This window comes from Salmo salar, chromosome 17 (genome assembly GCF_965601325.2).
Source record: "Salmo salar chromosome 17, fSalSal1, whole genome shotgun sequence".
Classification (NCBI taxonomy): Eukaryota; Metazoa; Chordata; class Actinopteri; order Salmoniformes; family Salmonidae; genus Salmo; species Salmo salar.
In genome coordinates, this window is record NC_138307.1 from 58,356,350 (window position 1) to 58,372,924 (window position 16,575).

At 45.4% G+C, this 16,575-nt stretch overlaps 1 protein-coding gene across 1 annotated transcript; it reads right to left on the reverse strand.

Annotated features, from left to right (window-relative positions):
• Nucleotides 1-45: 45 nt before the first annotated feature.
• gdib (Rab GDP dissociation inhibitor beta) lies at nucleotides 46-12,328 on the reverse strand. The gene is given in 11 exon segments (NM_001141733.1): nucleotides 46-1,314; nucleotides 1,448-1,502; nucleotides 1,592-1,736; nucleotides 2,078-2,249; nucleotides 2,349-2,448; nucleotides 2,781-2,912; nucleotides 3,240-3,438; nucleotides 3,734-3,868; nucleotides 4,250-4,349; nucleotides 4,697-4,804; nucleotides 12,234-12,328. Coding segments are annotated over 11 exon segments (1,347 nt in total). The 5' UTR covers nucleotides 12,279-12,328; the 3' UTR covers nucleotides 46-1,158.
• Between the last annotated feature and the right edge of the window lie 4,247 nt (nucleotides 12,329-16,575).

Below are 16,575 nucleotides of genomic sequence, written 5' to 3' on the forward strand. Positions count from 1 at the left end.
TACTAGCATCGACTCACTACTGAATAAGGACAACACATACTTTTGTTTTTTCACAAGTTAATTTTTACTTTGCAGTACAGAAATCATTTGAGCACCGTCTTTTTGTAATCTTTTTTTTTTTTTACATTGATGACATTTAAACAGGGCCCTTGTCATATCAATACTGCCAAAGTAGACATTTGGTCCTTTTAAAGCAATTAGTCAACCTCATCACAAATCCCCAACCTGCTTCAGTCTGCTTGGGACTGTTCATTTTTAATAGTAAAGGAAATAACAGTATTCTATTACATTATGGTTACTCAAGCTGCTGCAAACAGGTCCAGGTAGTTTGACTACACTTGCTCGTTCAGTGGCTTGGCCTAGGTACAGTAAGATGCCTTGCCCAGGGCTGGCTACTAGAGGCTGGAGATGAGCCGCTAGGACAAGGGAGCTGATAAATGAAGAAAACAAAAAAAACAAGGCCCCCCCAATCACAATCGATGGGAGTATTTATATTAGCTGGTAACAGGAAACAATTAAAAGCTTCCTCTCTCACATGGTTTTGGTGGTCAAATGAAGCTTTGCTGGCCAAACCCTTTTTTGGTTACAGCTTGTTAGGAATAGTGCTTCATAACTGGAACAAGCCAAGCCACTCACTTACCTCCCTCACAACAACAAAAACACCTGACAAGAAAAATACTACTGATCTGATCACATTTCATGATTCACTTCCCCAAAACACTTATGCTTTTACATGGTTGCATTATTTATTATTAGTATTTGAACAAAATAGATTTGACCCTCCCACACCGTGGTACTGTTTTCTTTTGATTGATCAATTGATTTGACATATTTGGACTAAACGCCCACATCCAGGAGAGAAAATGATCAGTTACATTATGAAAAAGAACGTAGGGCGTATGTATACCAATGTTCAGTGCAACAACTGTCTGAATGTGATTATAAAATGCATAACTCCCACCTGGCCCCCTTTTCCAGCGATGCTATATTGTAACTTCATATATAGGGTGAACTTCCATAAAGGGCAAAACGTATACTTGGATCGTCAGCCAACCCATTTTATCTATATTTTTGGATGGTTTTCCTTATTTTTTTAAGATTTCAGTTGTCGGTGGCAAATATCTGATATTCACGAGTGTTGCAGACTCGCTCATTTCTCTACTGGTCAGCTGCGTCGCCGAAGATGTCGTTCTTCTTGCGCTCCATCTCGGCAAAGTCAAATTCGGTTCCCGTCATCCGCTTGTAGATGTCCTTGATGTCGTCGCAGGTGGTCTCGAAGTGGGTGGTAGCGTCGTAGGTACGGGACATGAAGATCTACGCCAACAATAAGAAAACAATAGATGGTTAAACACAGGCAAACAAGACAAGCAATAGTTGTATTTTTGTTAACACAAGGTCACTGGACTTGACTGGGGTAAGCAGAAACAAACAGAAGTAATGGACCCACCTGGCTTTCAGCACCCATGTCAGTTGGTGCGTACTGGTCACTGATGCTCACAAACCTGCAGAGAGAAATGACAAAGTCAACATGACCGTAGTAAAGACTAGTGGGAGACATCCAACATCAACAGTTTAGTGATGAGGCTCGTACTTCTGCTCGACAGGCTCCAGCAGGTCCATGGCTGGTTTGACCTCCATCTCAGGGTTGTCCGTCTCCACTGTGGTGCTGACGATGGCCACATACTTCCCCTGTGCTGCCACATTATGAGTATAGGAGATCATGCACACGTAGATATCTGGGGGATAAAAAAAATATTAGCAAATTCAATATTTCACTCCTTGCCCGAGTTGGGTGCGAGTTGGGTGCGAGTTGGGGCAGTGATATGGTTAGGTCCATGCCACCCTTTTCACCATCATCTCACCCTCATCGGGGTCCCTTAAACCCGGATGTGGGGACCCCCCTCAGGGGTTTCTTTTACACCTGCTACGTGATGTTTGTTATCATCTTAGTCTTAAGTACTCAATACTTTTGGGTAATTGAGCGTGAAGATGGTCTCTCATGTTCAATTTATAAATCTCATGTGTTGTTTCCATAGGGGCCTTGCGTGGTGACATCACTTCCTGCAGCGGGGCTCACCGTGCTTCCTGTTGACCTGGTTCTGGGGGATGATGATCTGGCAGGAGTTGGCGTCGCTGGTGTTCTTGATGGGGTGGCTCATGATGCAGATGACTCGGATCACCTGACCGACCTTGGTTGTGCGGTCCATTAGATAGCTGGGATCGCAGATCAGCTGCTTACAGCGGGCGATCTGGGGGGTGTTTAAGAATTAGCGCCAAGATTACACATGCCTTCCTCTAGTCCTCAGAGTATGGCCACTATATAAGCCGGGGAGAAATACGATTTTTACCTCTCCCTCAGACTTGACTCCCACTACTTTTCCATCCTCCATGACGATCTCCTCAATGGGCTTGTTCAGCATGTAGGTTCCTCCGTAGATAGCACTTAGTCTACAGGAAGGAGACAGGGAACGAGAGGGAGAGATTCTGTAAAGCATGTTCAATTCTCTGACAATGTCAATTTTAACTAGAAGCACACGGTTCAGAATTCTATTGTATACTTTCAAGAAATAGCACACTTTGAAAAAGACCCATCTAAATTCGAACAGTCCAACAGCAAAATAAGAAGTAATCATTGGGCATACTGCTAAACATTGTATTTGGATTCAAATGAGTCCAACTTTTATTTGCATAGTGAAAGTCAACAAGCCAAAACACGGATGAAACAAAAAGGCAGCTAGACGGGAAATGACATATGTTTACAGGTCAGAGTTGAGCCTTACCTGGCGAACCCTTGGGGCAGCTCCCCCAGGCCGTAGAGGGGGTAGAGGTACGGACTCTTGCCATATCTGGCCAGAGACTCACTGTAGAGCTTGATCCTGTTTAGCGAGTCCATGCAAGGCAGGTCCAGGTACCTGAGAGAGAGGGGAGAGACAAGAATGAATATAGTACTTTCTTTGAATATATAACCAAGTTTCTTGAAAGACTGGAAAATAGGATGACTATCCTTGACACCCTGTGCTTGTGAGGCTGCCATGTCATCTAAAAGGTGTCATAATGGTGACATTCCAGGTCACCTTTTTCACAGTCTCAGAATATAGCTATATCCTGAAATCTGATAATCAACGTAGTGCAACTGCAAACAAGACGACCTGGAACTCTTGATGCTTTTTAGTTAACCCCAAAATGGCCGAACACCTTCCATCTCTGGCTCAGCCAATAAGATGATGCAGGTGACTCACTCGTCTGTCCGGTAGAGGGCGAGGGAGTGTCCTGTGAAGTCGATGACATCCTGGCCCAGGTCAAACTTCTTGAACACATCCCTCATCGTCGTCTTGTTGGGGTCCACGCCTTCCATGGTCTTGGGGTCGTTTTCATCGAAGTTAGCCACAAAAACCAGGAACTTCCTGAAGCGCCGTTTCTCAAACAGCCCCATCAGACCTGTAGGGGAGAGAGTTGTGCTATTCAGGGGTAGCTAATTATCTACATGATTGAGAGCTGAAAAGCAAGACAATACAGAACCAGGAAGAGGTTATTTGTGAGGAGCTGTGATGACAGTAAGACATTTTGACGTATGATATGTCAACAATTCACTGTTTTAGACTGCTGTAAGCCGGATGGATATTAGACTTGATTAAAAGTTTACTGTATGCAGAGTCAACCTGAGCTTATCAGACATAAAAACTACAAAACCCAACCTCTCCTCTATTTCCCCTAGTCCCCCTGTACCACTCACTGGATGCCAGGGCCTCGGTCTCGGTGGAGGGCACTTTGTAGATGCTGCCCTTCTTGTAGACGAAGCTGCCTTCGATCACCTTGAAGTCCAGGTAGCGCGTCACCTGTGTGATCAGCAGCATGCGGACCAACTGACCTGCACAGGTGAGACAGACAAATCAGTGTTACCTTTCCCAGACAGGTTATGAGAATAAAGTTCAATCCAATTCAAAATCACTTTTACATATACAGCTTTATTAGTCTTCCAATTGAAAGTTCTCTCTGTTGCCTCATCCTGTCAACCACATCCAATCATTGCTAGGCAACAAGATCAGTCGCACTATCAAATATGGCCATGACCCAACTACCGAATATTCCAGAATCACATTTTTGGTATTCATCCCTTCTTTTCCCCTGAGACCAAGGATGAAGTGTTATATCTAAGGTCCAGAGTTTTTCCTTGTCTGGTGACATGGTCAGGAAAACTCCTGGCCCTAGTTAATATAATACATAATAAAAAGTGGTGATTAGTGTTTACCGTTGGCCATGAGGAACTTCGGGATGAGGTCCACATTCCAGTCCCGGCCTTTTCCCATGGACTCCGGTGGGGCGCCTGGGAGACTGAAGCGTTTATACAGCTAAAAGAGAGAATAATTTGCCATTTTGTTGAAGCAGCAATTTAGCCAAGAGGAATACAACAGAGTGCATATATAAGCAGCAACTGACTATATTGATCATGTGCTGTCACCCATTTTTAAGGATATTCAGATTAGTATGACTAGTTCCTTGTTCTCTTCCTCATGCCTCATCATTCAGATTCATACGGTTACAAACATTTCTGGGAAATGGGTGAGTAGGCATCCTGCCTGTTATCTTGTGTAAGAGAATGGTACAGTCTTAGTTTGTGTCTTGTGTGGCCTGTCGAGGTTGGTCTTAGGGGTCAGCGCCTCAGAGGTCAAGCAGTAGAGGTCAGAGGTTGACTTACATCCTCCAGGGGAGTGATGGAGGCACTCTCTGCCCCGTAGTAGGAGTTCCGGTCCATGTGCAAGACCTTCTTCCCCTTCACTGACATGATCCCTGACAGGATGCATTCCTATTGGACGAGAGACAGGAAGGAGAGGGGGTTGAGCATCACACAAATCACTTAAACCTGGATAGTTGCCAATATCGCACAGGTCAAACATTTGGAATGATAATTGAATCCTAGATATTGATTTTCATGTTTGAGATTGTATTGTTGTATGAATATTGCTGGTATCAGTTTTGTTCTTCTCCAGATAGGATTGTGTTTCATAATGGCAGACGCACAGACAGTCACGGTCTCGTTACGGCAGAAAATGCACTAAAAGCCTCACATTTCACACAGCCCAGATTCAACTAGACAAGGAAACATTTGAGACTTTGTCGCAGATGTAGTCAAAGTAATGAATGTGGTCCCTGTCTGGTTTAGCCCCGTCTTTTCATGCTCCAATCTGATAACTGACTGTGTGGCCGGCGACAGTGGACCAGTCCAGCTGGCAGGGTCTCTATAATGATAGCTTATGCTAGTGGTCTACTCATGCTTCCCCTCTGCTAGCCGTGTGTGTACTTAAGATGGATTAACACTGATTATATAGCGTAAGCAATCATTTAGCCTAATAAGCAGGAATTTCATAAAAATAGGATTGATATGACACAACAGACAAACATTAAATCTACTGATGAATCCTCTGGGAGAGTAGACTTATGTAGCCTAACTACCATGACCAGCTAAGGCTGTGACTGAAGATGGCCTCAGTTCTGGTGTGTGTGTGGTGTGTGTGTGTGTGTGTGTGTGTGTGTGTTCGACACTTTTGATAAGAGGGCAGTGGAGGAGAGGGCGGGGGCGTGGGTGGGACCAGAGTCACAGAGTTAATTCAGTATGATCTCCATTTTGGTTAACAGTAGAGAAGGAGATTCCAGAATCTACAACACAGAACTCTATTCAACATTCTCTGGCATTCTAGAGTAGAGGCAGTCTGTAGTGACAGTGTCGCCACAAAATAAAGGGTTTTAGCAACAGCCACTGAAGAGGGGAGCTATGCAGAGAGGGGAGTAGGTTTGAGCGTCCAATTCAACTCACGCTCCATTTAAAAGACGGAATTTAGGCTAGATAGGACAAGCAAGCTGCCGATCAGCAGCTTTCTGTTTCTCCCTTTGCAGTGCTAGGCTGCGATTAGAGTTCCTCTGTAAAGGCAATAGTTTCTCCAAAGTTAGTCAAGAATCACGGGCTGCCTGGTACAGTACTGCCGGCCGGCCAGAGGAAAAGGTGCGCACGTGACTGACTCGAATTCCCACCGTCTTTCAAAAGACCTTAAGATCACGGCAGCTGGTTTGTAGAAGCAGCAATACACTCTGCGTCATGTGATTCCGTGGACAATATTCAGAAAAAAAGTTCAACTGAAATGCAGCCTGATTCAGAACACTGTGCTGACAGATGTTTACCTCATCCAGTAGCTTCTGCCTACATATTTGATCTTACTGTAACAAATCACCCTAGATAAGACCGTGGAATGACTCAGATTGAATATAATGGGGGCAGAAGAGGTGACAGGTTGTGTTTGTGGGAGAGACATTTTATAGGCTACACTGTGTTGACAATGACTAATAATACGACAAACAGGACACCACAGCATCATGATTCCACACTCCTGGTGTGCACTGCTGCCAGGTCTGACACAATGCATTGTGTCACAGGAAGTGACTCTGCTATTGTTTCAGTTTCCATCTCCCTAGAGTCAGCCCCATTCAGATCAGGGCAACTTAGGACAGGGCTCCGGTGTACAAAAACAGCACCCTGCCTCTGCTGTTCCCATCATCATGGGGATACAGGGTCCCTGACCCACTAGCCTGCCCCATGCTGGCCCTAGCCAACCCCTCTGTCTGGGGCTGGGCAAGTTTAAGAACAGTATCATTTCCTCACCACTGCATTTTCTGACCATGGGCCTTAACGTTAGACAAACAGGGACTTTTACTGAGCTAAAAAAAAGCACTGACCGGTCAGGTCTCTCAGGGAAACAAAATCAATGTCCACTCTCAGAGAGAAGCATCGATGTCACTCAACGTGAGATTAACGAGATGCAGGACTGCCTGTGCTGCACATCCGCAGTGGAAGCATGTGCTCATCTCACTGACTGGTAGTCTACCACAAGCACATGAGGAATGTCTGTTTCATAAAAGGCATCTTAGAAAAAGGTGCAGGTAATGCCTTTGATGTTCCATCCATAATGACCAATTTACCATTTTAGTACCAATTATTACAGATGTATTTCTTTCGTGGGAAAAGGGCACCATAAAAGGTGCAACTGAAAGTCCAAACGTGTCTTGAGGATTTCGGATTATGTGGGAAGGCAAGCTGTTCATATGTCCCTATTCATTTAGGAAGACAATCAGAGGAAAGCTGGAGACATGTTCAATTTGGTTGTGTGGCGTAAAATTGTCCTTGTTTCTCATCACGGTTTTGTAAATCTATTAAATATACATGGAGGGTGGCAGGTAGCCAAGTGGTTAGAGTGTTGGGCCAATAAGGAAAAAGGTTGCTGGTTTGAATACCCGAGCCGTCAAGGTGAGAAACCTGTCGACGTGTCAAGGTTGTCAAGGCAGTTAAGCCCAATTTGATCCGGGGGCGCCGTTCTACTATGGTTGACCTTGTTAAACAACATTTCACTATCTGGTGTGTGACAAAAGATATTTTCTTTTGGTGCTGTAACTTCCAGAAGAATATATGGCAGTAAATGGATGGGGGGGGGGGGGGGGGGGGATTTCACAGTTTAATCTTTAACATAGCAGCCCTATAACAAGTAGGTGGATTTTTATGACGAGTGACTGACTGAGGCCCACTCTGAAGACGGTAAAGTGTTGGGCGGCTCTCTGAAGTTCAAAAGGCCACAGTGTGAGTCACGCTGGGAACAAGAGTGACTGTGTGCCAGTGCCACCCTGGCTGACATTTCCCCACAACTCCTTCATGTGTGACTCCAAAAGGTTGGGATCCAATATCTGGACTGCATCTGTAATGTCATTGCGCACTCTCAGGATCCACACACAGTACTAGAACCATCACCTCATCTTCTTCCCTTGCTCTAATTGAATGACACCCAAAGTTATTACCTAAATCTAATGCCTCCATGTTTCATCCGCTACTGCAGCCCTCTATCCTTCTATCAGGAAAAAGTTTAGCTTGGCCAGGACTCTCAAATTACATCATATGAATGACATCCCAATAATGGCATCACATGACAACCAACAGTATCAAGTGATGGTGTAAAAGAGGGGCCATAATATTGATGACCACGCCCTCCTGGGCCTCATTTTGTTTTATTTAACCTTTAAATACCGTAAATTCCGGACTATAAGCCGCAACTTTTTCCCCACGCTTTGAACCTCGTGGCTTAAAACAATGACGCGGCTAATATATAGATTTTTTTATTTTTTTTATTTTTTTTAAAACACATTCTGTGACGTGCACAGTTTTTTGGCGGCATGAAGCTTTCATTAGACCAATGAAATTGCCGAACGGGTTAAGGTCAACAACTTTTTTTGTTTACTGTTTAGATTAAATCGAGCGCTCTCAAACTTCCCATCATTCTGATTACGGTAGTCATTTTGTCACCCTCATCATGGCAAAGACACGGAGAAATGCATATGATGCAGCTTTCAAGTTGAAGGCGATTGATCTGACTGTTGGAAAAGGAAATAGAGCTGCTGCACGGGAGCTTGGTCTTAATGAGTCGATAAGACGTTGGAAACAGCAGCGTGAGGAATCGACTCAGTGCAAAAAGACAACTAAAGCTTACTGCTAATTTTTTTTTTTTTTGTTACAAGCCGTGTTTCGTTAAAGCCTGTGTAAAGTTAATTTGTTTCAATGTACCGGTAGGCACCTGCGGCTTATAGACATGTGCGGCTTATTTATGTTCAAAATCATATCTATTTTTTAAATTCAGTGGGTGCGACTTATATTCAGGTGCGCTCAATAGTCCGGAAATTACAGTAAGCAAGTCAGTTAAGAACAAATTCATATTTACAATGATGGCCTTGGAACAGTGGGTTAACTGCCTTGTTCAGGGGATGTTCAGATTTTTACCTTGTCAGCTCGGGGATTCGATCTAGCAACCTTTTGGTTACTGGCCCAACGCTCTAACGGCTACCTGCCGCCCCCATCCTTTAAGTATGGGGACAGACGGACAAGGACACCACCATCCCCCCCAGACTAGAGGTAGATGTTTGCTAGGCCCCAGCTGCAGAGAGAGGAGGATACATACAATAAAAGCATATCCCAGAACAGCCAGTTCTCCTTTCCCCACCATGTCTTTCTCAACCACATGGACCACAATCAGGGTGGAGTGTGTGGCGGGCAGGGAGATGCTTGAATAAATGCCAAACAGAACTGGATCCTTGCTAGGGTTGACCTGCATCAGTTGGAACTAAGCCCATCTCTCGTATCATACCACTGTATCATAGTATATGGCGCCAGTTAAGTATACGTGATGCCTCAGAGTTCTGCCAACGGTCTGTCTTGCTTTTGCAGAACTTAAACTTGCACTGTACTCTCAGTTCCTCTGCGACCGAACCACACCCATCTGCAGTCTAAAACAACACAGGAGTCACCAACCCAAAAGCCAACACTCTCAACCAGGCTGCCTACCCCTACTGCTGACAAGCCAAAATGCCTTCCTGACTGCCACATCCTGTTGGAGTGGACTACACTAAACGTGGCTGCACAGGATTCTGAACAATTTCACACAATTCCTGGATGGAATATGGAATTCCTAAGTTATGTAATCATGGAATGTCACAGTCAGTGTGACTGACAGCAAAGGAACTAGCTGGACCTGTATCAGTGAAAGTATTGCTTTCAAACCTTGGCAATGGATTGTTTCCCAATGTAACAGTATGATTGTCTTTGTGTGTGATCTATTGCTGAACTGTTATTTTTAACAACACACTCCCCCACCTGAGTCAGACATGCGAGACAGACAGGAAACTGTAAATAGATCTGAGTGAGGCCTCACAGTACAGTAAATTCTATCAAGTTTTTCCTGTCATGCCTCAACCAAGTGTTTTACAGCTGAGTAAAGCAGTGGGAACAACATACTATCGGTCATTTTGGTTCTCTTCCATGCATGTTCTTGTGAGCTAGCTACAAAATGTACGAGAACTAATATCTGTGACAGAATATCCTTTGATAAAAATATAATTTGCTGGCTGGCTAGTGGATACAAAGTAATTAACTAGTACTGCAGAATCAACTTGAGAAACTAGCTAGCGAAATCAGGGTTTCCAAAACTCGGTCCTTGGGCTCCCCCTGGGTGAACGTTTTGGTTTTCGCTTTGATAACTTGAGTGAGCTGTGCAGTGCTTGGGCAGGACAGAGTTTGGGAAACCCTGAGCTATGTGACATTAGCTCGCTATGTTCGGGTTTGGTGGAGTAAGGTTCATAAATTGCAGGTGTCTGTTGTTCACTACCCAATCATTTTACAAACACTGAATTAGCTAGCTATTTATACTGAACAAAAATATATATGCAACATGATAGTGTTAGGCCCATGTTTCATGAGCTGAAATAAAAGATCCCAGAAATGTTGCATATAGATAAAAAGCTAATTTCTCAAATTTTGTGCACAAATTTGTTTACATCCTTTTTAGTGAGCATTTCTCCTTTGCCAAGATAACCCATCCACCTGACAGGTGTGGCATATCAAGAAGCTGATTAAACAGCATTATAATTACACAGGTGCACCTTGTTCTGAGGACAATAAAAGGCCACTAAAATGTGCAGTTGTCACATAACACAATGTCACAGATGTCTCAAGTCCTGAGAGAGGCATGCTGACTGGCATGCTGACTGCAGGAATGTCCACCAGGGCAGCTGCAGGATAATTTCTCTACCATAAGCCACCTCCAACACCGTTTTAGAGAATTTGGCAGGACATCCAACCGGCCACCACGCCAGCCCAGGACTTCCACATCCGGCTTCTTCACCTGCGGGATTGTCTGAGACCAGCCACCCAGACAGCTGATGAAACTGGGGTTTTGCACAACCCAAAAAAATTCTGCACACTGTCAGAAACCATCTCAGGGAAGCTCATCTGAGTGCTCGTCATCTTGACCTGGTTGCAGTTCGGCGTCGTCACTGGCTTCAGCGGGCAACTGCTCACATTCGATGGCCACTGGCACGCTGGAGAAGTTTGCTCTTCATGGATGAATCCCGGTTTAAACTGTAGATGGCAGATGGCGTTGTGTGGGCGAGTGGTTTGCTGATGTCAACGTTGTGAACAGAGTGCCTCACGATGGTGGTGGGGTTATGGTAGGCAGGCATAAACTATGGACAATGAACACAATTTAATTTTATTGATGGCAATTTGAGTGCACAGCGATACTGTGACAAGATGCTGAGGCCCATTTTAGTTCCATTCATCCACCGCCATCACCTCATGTTTAAGCATAATGCAGACACATTTCGCAGGGATCTGTACACAATTCCTGGAAGCTGAAAATGTCCCAGTTCTACCATGGCCTGCATACTCACCAGACATCTCACCCATTGAGCATGTTTGGGATGCTCTGGATCGACGTGTAGGACGTGTTCCAGTTCCCGCCAATATCCAAACACTTTGTGCAGCTATTAAAGAAGAGTGGGACAACATTCCACTGGCCACAATCAACCACGTTGCATGATGCAAATGGTGGTCAAACCAGACCAACAGATGCATATCTGTACTCTGGGTCATATGAAATCCATAGATTAGGGCCTAATTAATTTATTTCAATTGACTGATTACCTATATGAACTGTAACTCAGTAAAATCTTTGAAAATGTTGCGTATATTTGTGTTCAGTGTACTAACAGTGTACATCAGTTAGATTAGCTAACTAGTTACAAGTTAACTACAGTAACTAAACTAATACTCGCGGGGAGAATCTCCTCCACAAAACAAACCAAAACCACCGCCTGTTGAAAAATCCAAGCACTCGTGAATAAAGCTTCATCGCATGGTGATAGTAACGTTACATAAATGAGTATCCAATTCGAAAATTACACTACCTTCGTATCACATTCAACATGAGAGCATATGCACACTTTTTCAAACTAAAAAAGGACATTACACTGTCAAACTGGGACACGTTAGCCTAAACAAAGCTGGCATTAGCTACAATGGCTATCCAGCTATCATGCTAACCAATTAGCTACCAATGCCAGTTAGATTTTCCAACTTGATTGATAAACAGCATGCATGAATATGAGACTGAGGCACCACCTTAAATGACGTTAAACGTATTAGTAGTTACCTAGTTAGCTACCGAAAGTTAAGTTCATTGAGACATTGACAGACGTGACCACTGACAGTAGTTAGCTAGCTAGCTTATTAGGCCCAGCCGATAGTTGAACTACGCTAGCTAGCGGGTTAGCAAAGCTCGCACACAAAGTGGCAATTGAAGGAATATATTGCCTCTGAGCATCGCTTAGATTATTCAAGGAACGAACTGGCATGGTAAAATGATTCTCACCGTCAGTCCGGTACCCAGCACGATAACGTCGTATTCTTCATTCATTTTCCCAAGTATTTTCTCCTCTTTTCCTGAATAGTGGCCCGAAGAAAATGGAGATCTGCAAAGCTGGAAACGAAAGGGGCTGCAGTTCAACGTCAAGCGATTCTGCTTCACTGTAGGGGAGGAGCCTGTCAATAACGGAGAACATTTCTCACATTTCTGGGTATTGGTAATGAATCGATTATGTACTTATCAATGAACATTTCCCAAAATATATTTTTCATAAGAATCGTGCTTTTATTCGTCTTGTAATTTGTAAAAGTCTCCTGTAGCTACCGTAGTCCACCACCTGCCTATGCTCAGTATTTATTTTGTCAGAGGTGTCCTCTTTGTGACATTGCCAATAGCTCCATTATACGGTGTGTGTATGTTTTCTCCCGTGTGTGTGTGTGTATATATCTGTGTGCGTTTGCTATGCATAGATCACCTTGGTTCACTTAGCAAGTCTTTCCGGATGGACAGGATCCAGTCCACATTGCATCCTCTGTTTGCTTTGTTGAGTCAGTAGGTCAGGTGACAAACTCACACAATCATAACAACATAAAAACTCTCCTAATCCTTTCTTTAATCCTTTATATTCCAAACTGTCACATGCAGTGCCTTCAAAAAGTATTCACACCCCTTTACTTTTTCCACATTTTGTTGTGTTACAGCCTGAATATAAAATGGTTTAAATGTAGATTTTTTTTTATCACTGGCCTACACACTACCAAACATTTTACTAATTAAGAAAAAATGTAAAGTTGAAATGTCTTGAGTCAATAAGTATTCAACCCCTTTGTTATGGCAAGCCTAAATCATTTCAGGAGTTAAAATGTGCTTAACAAGTCATAATAAGTTGCAAGGACTCACTCTGTGTGCAATAATATTGTTTAACAAGATTTTTGAATGGCTACTTAATCTCTGTCCCTCAGTCAATCAGTGAATTTCAAATACAGATTCAACCACAAAGACCAGGGATGTTTTCCAATGACTCGCAAAGAAGGACACCTATTGGTAGGAGAAAAATAAAATAAAACAGACATTGAATTTCCCTTTGAGCATGATGAAGTTATTAAACTGTGGATGGTGTATCAATACACCCAGTCCCTACAAAGAGCCAGCAGCATACCACCCTGCATTCTGCTGCTGGCTTGCCTCTGAAGTTAACCAGGCTTAGTTCTGGTCAGTCCCTGGATGGGGGACCAGATGCTGAAAGAAGTGTTGTTGGAGGTGCGGGCAAGAGGCACTAAAGTGAATGTGCAAAAAAATTGGCAAAGTGTGATGGAACATTTTATGTTTGTGCTTTTCTAATAACCAATTTCTGTGTTCATGAAAGTGATTGAATGAATCCTCACTATCAGTATCTGCAATTTGGCAGTACGCCCAGACCCTTGTTTTGAACAAGGGATATCTCAGTTTCAAGGTCTCAGCATCCGAGAGAAGAAGCCTCGTGAGGTATTAGTCTGTCACATGCATGGCCCAGTATTGGTTGGTCACGTGAATGAAGCAAACGTTAATGATGAATGAATTATGAATAAGATCAATCAGGTTACCTAGCCAGCTACACGTTCAAAGTCAACAACGCAGCCACTGCTAGCTAGCCTACTCCACCAGCCAGCAGTACTGTATAATTTTAGTCAATAACATTTTTGCAACGTAAGCTTAACTTCCTGAACATTCGAGACGTGTAGTCCACTTGTCACTCCAATCTCATTTGCATTAGCGTAGCCTCTTCTGTAGCTTGTCTACTATGTGTCTGCCTATCCCTGTTCTCTCTCCTCTGCACAGGCCATACAAACGCTCCACACCGCGTGGCCGCTGCCGCTCTAACCTGGTGGTCCCAGCGCGCACGACCCACGTGGAGTTCCAGGTCTCCGGCAGCCTCTGGAACTGCCGGTCTGCGGCCAACAAGGCTGAGTTCATCTCAGCCTATGCTACCCTCCAGTCCCTAGACTTCCTGGCGCTGACGGAAACATGGATCACCACAGATAACACTGCTACTCCTACTGCTCTCTCCTCGTCTGACTACGTGTTCTCGCATACCCCTAGAGCATCGAGCCAGCGGGGTGGTGGCACTGGAATCCTCATCTCTCCCAAGTGGACATTCTCTCTTTCTCCCCTGACCCATCTGTCTATCTCCTCATTTGAATTCCATGCTGTCACAGTTACCAGCCCTTTCAAGCTTAACATCCTTATCATTTATCGCCCTCCAGGTTCCCTTGGAGAGTTCATCAATGAGCTTGACGCCTTGATAAGTTCCTTTCCTGAGGATGGCTCACCTCTCACAGTTCTGGGTGACTTTAACCTCCCCACGTCTACCTTCGACTCATTCCTCTCTGCCTCCTTCTTTCCACTCCTCTCCTCTTTCGACCTCACCCTCTCACCTTCCCCCCCTACTCACAAGGCAGGCAATACGCTTGACCTCATCTTTACTAGATGCTGTTCTTCCACTAATCTCATTGCAACTCCCCTCCAAGTCTCCGACCACTACCTTGTATCCTTTTCCCTCTCGCTCTCATCCAACACTTCTCACTCTCCCCCTACTCGGATGGTATTGCGCCGTCCCAACCTTCGCTCTCTCTCTCCCGCTACTCTCTCCTCTTCCATCCTATCATCTCTTCCCTCTGCTCAAACCTTCTCCAACCTATCTCCTGATTCTGCCTCCTCAACCCTCCTCTCCTCCCTCTCTGCATCCTTTGATTTCCTCTGTCCCCTATCCTCCAGGCCGGCTCGGTCCTCCCCTCCTGCTCCGTGGCTCGACGACTCACTGCGAGCTCACAGAACAGGGCTCCGGGCAGCCGAGCGGAAATGGAGGAAAACTCGCCTCCCTGCGGACCTGGCATCCTTTCACTCCCTCCTCTCTACATTTTCCTCTTCTGTCTCTGCTGCTAAAGCCACTTTCTACCACTCTAAACTCCAAGCATCTGCCTCTAACCCTAGGAAGCTCTTTGCTACCTTCTCCTCCCTCCTGAATCCTCCTCCCCCTCCCCCCCCCCCTCCTCCCTCTCTGCGGATGACTTCGTCAACCATTTTGAAAAGAAGGTTGACGACATCCGATCCTCGTTTGCTAAGTCAAACGACACTGCTGGTCCTGCTCACACTGCCCTACCCTGTGCTTTGACCTCTTTCTCCCCTCTCTCTCCAGATGAAATCTCGCGTCTTGTGACGGCCGGCCGCCCAACAACATGCCCACTTGACCCTATCCCCTCCTCTCTTCTCCAGACCATTTCCGGAGACCTTCTCCCCTACCTCACCTCGCTCATCAACGCATCCTTGACCGCTGGCTACGTCCCTTCCGTCTTCAAGAGAGCGAGAGTTGCACCCCTTCTGAAAAAACCTACACTCGATCCCTCCGATGTCAACAACTACAGGCCAGTATCCCTTCTTTCCTTTCTCTCCAAAACTCTTGAACGCGCCGTGCTTGGCCAGCTCTCTTGCTATCTCTCTCAGAATGACCTTCTTGATCCTAATCAGTCAGGTTTCAAGACTGGGCATTCAACTGAGACTGCTCTTCTCTGTGTCACGGAGGCTCTCCGCACTGCTAAAGCTAACTCTCTCTCCTCTGCTCTCATCCTTCTAGACCTATCTGCTGCCTTTGATACCGTGAACCATCAGATCCTCCTCTCCACCCTCTCCGAGCTGGGCATCTCCGGCACCGCGCACGCTTGGATTGCGTCCTACCTGACAGGTCGCTCCTACCAGGTGGCGTGGCGAGAATCTGTCTCCGCACCACGTGCTCTCACCACTGGTGTCCCCCAGGGCTCTGTTCTTGGCCCACTCCTATTCTCGCTATACACCAAGTCACTTGGCTCTGTCATATCCTCACATGGTCTCTCATATCATTGCTATGCAGATGACACACAATTAATCTTCTCCTTTCCCCCTTCTGACAACCAGGTGGCGAATCGCATCTCTGCATGTCTGGCAGACATATCAGTGTGGATGACGGATCACCACCTCAAGCTGAACCTCGGCAAGACGGAGCTGCTCTTCCTCCCGGGGAAGGACTGCCCGTTCCATGATCTCGCCATCACGGTTGACAACTCCCTTGTGTCCTCCTCCCAGAGTGCTAAGAGCCTTGGCGTGACCCTGGACAACACCCTGTCGTTCTCCACCAACATCAAGGCGGTGACCCGATCCTGTAGGTTCATGCTCTACAACATTCGCAGAGTACGACCCTGCCTCACACAGGAAGCGGCGCAGGTCCTAATCCAGGCACTTGTCATCTCCCGTCTGGATTACTGCAACTCGCTGTTGGCTGGGCTCCCTGCCTGTGCCATTAAACCCCTACAACTCATCCAGAACGCCGCAGCCCGTC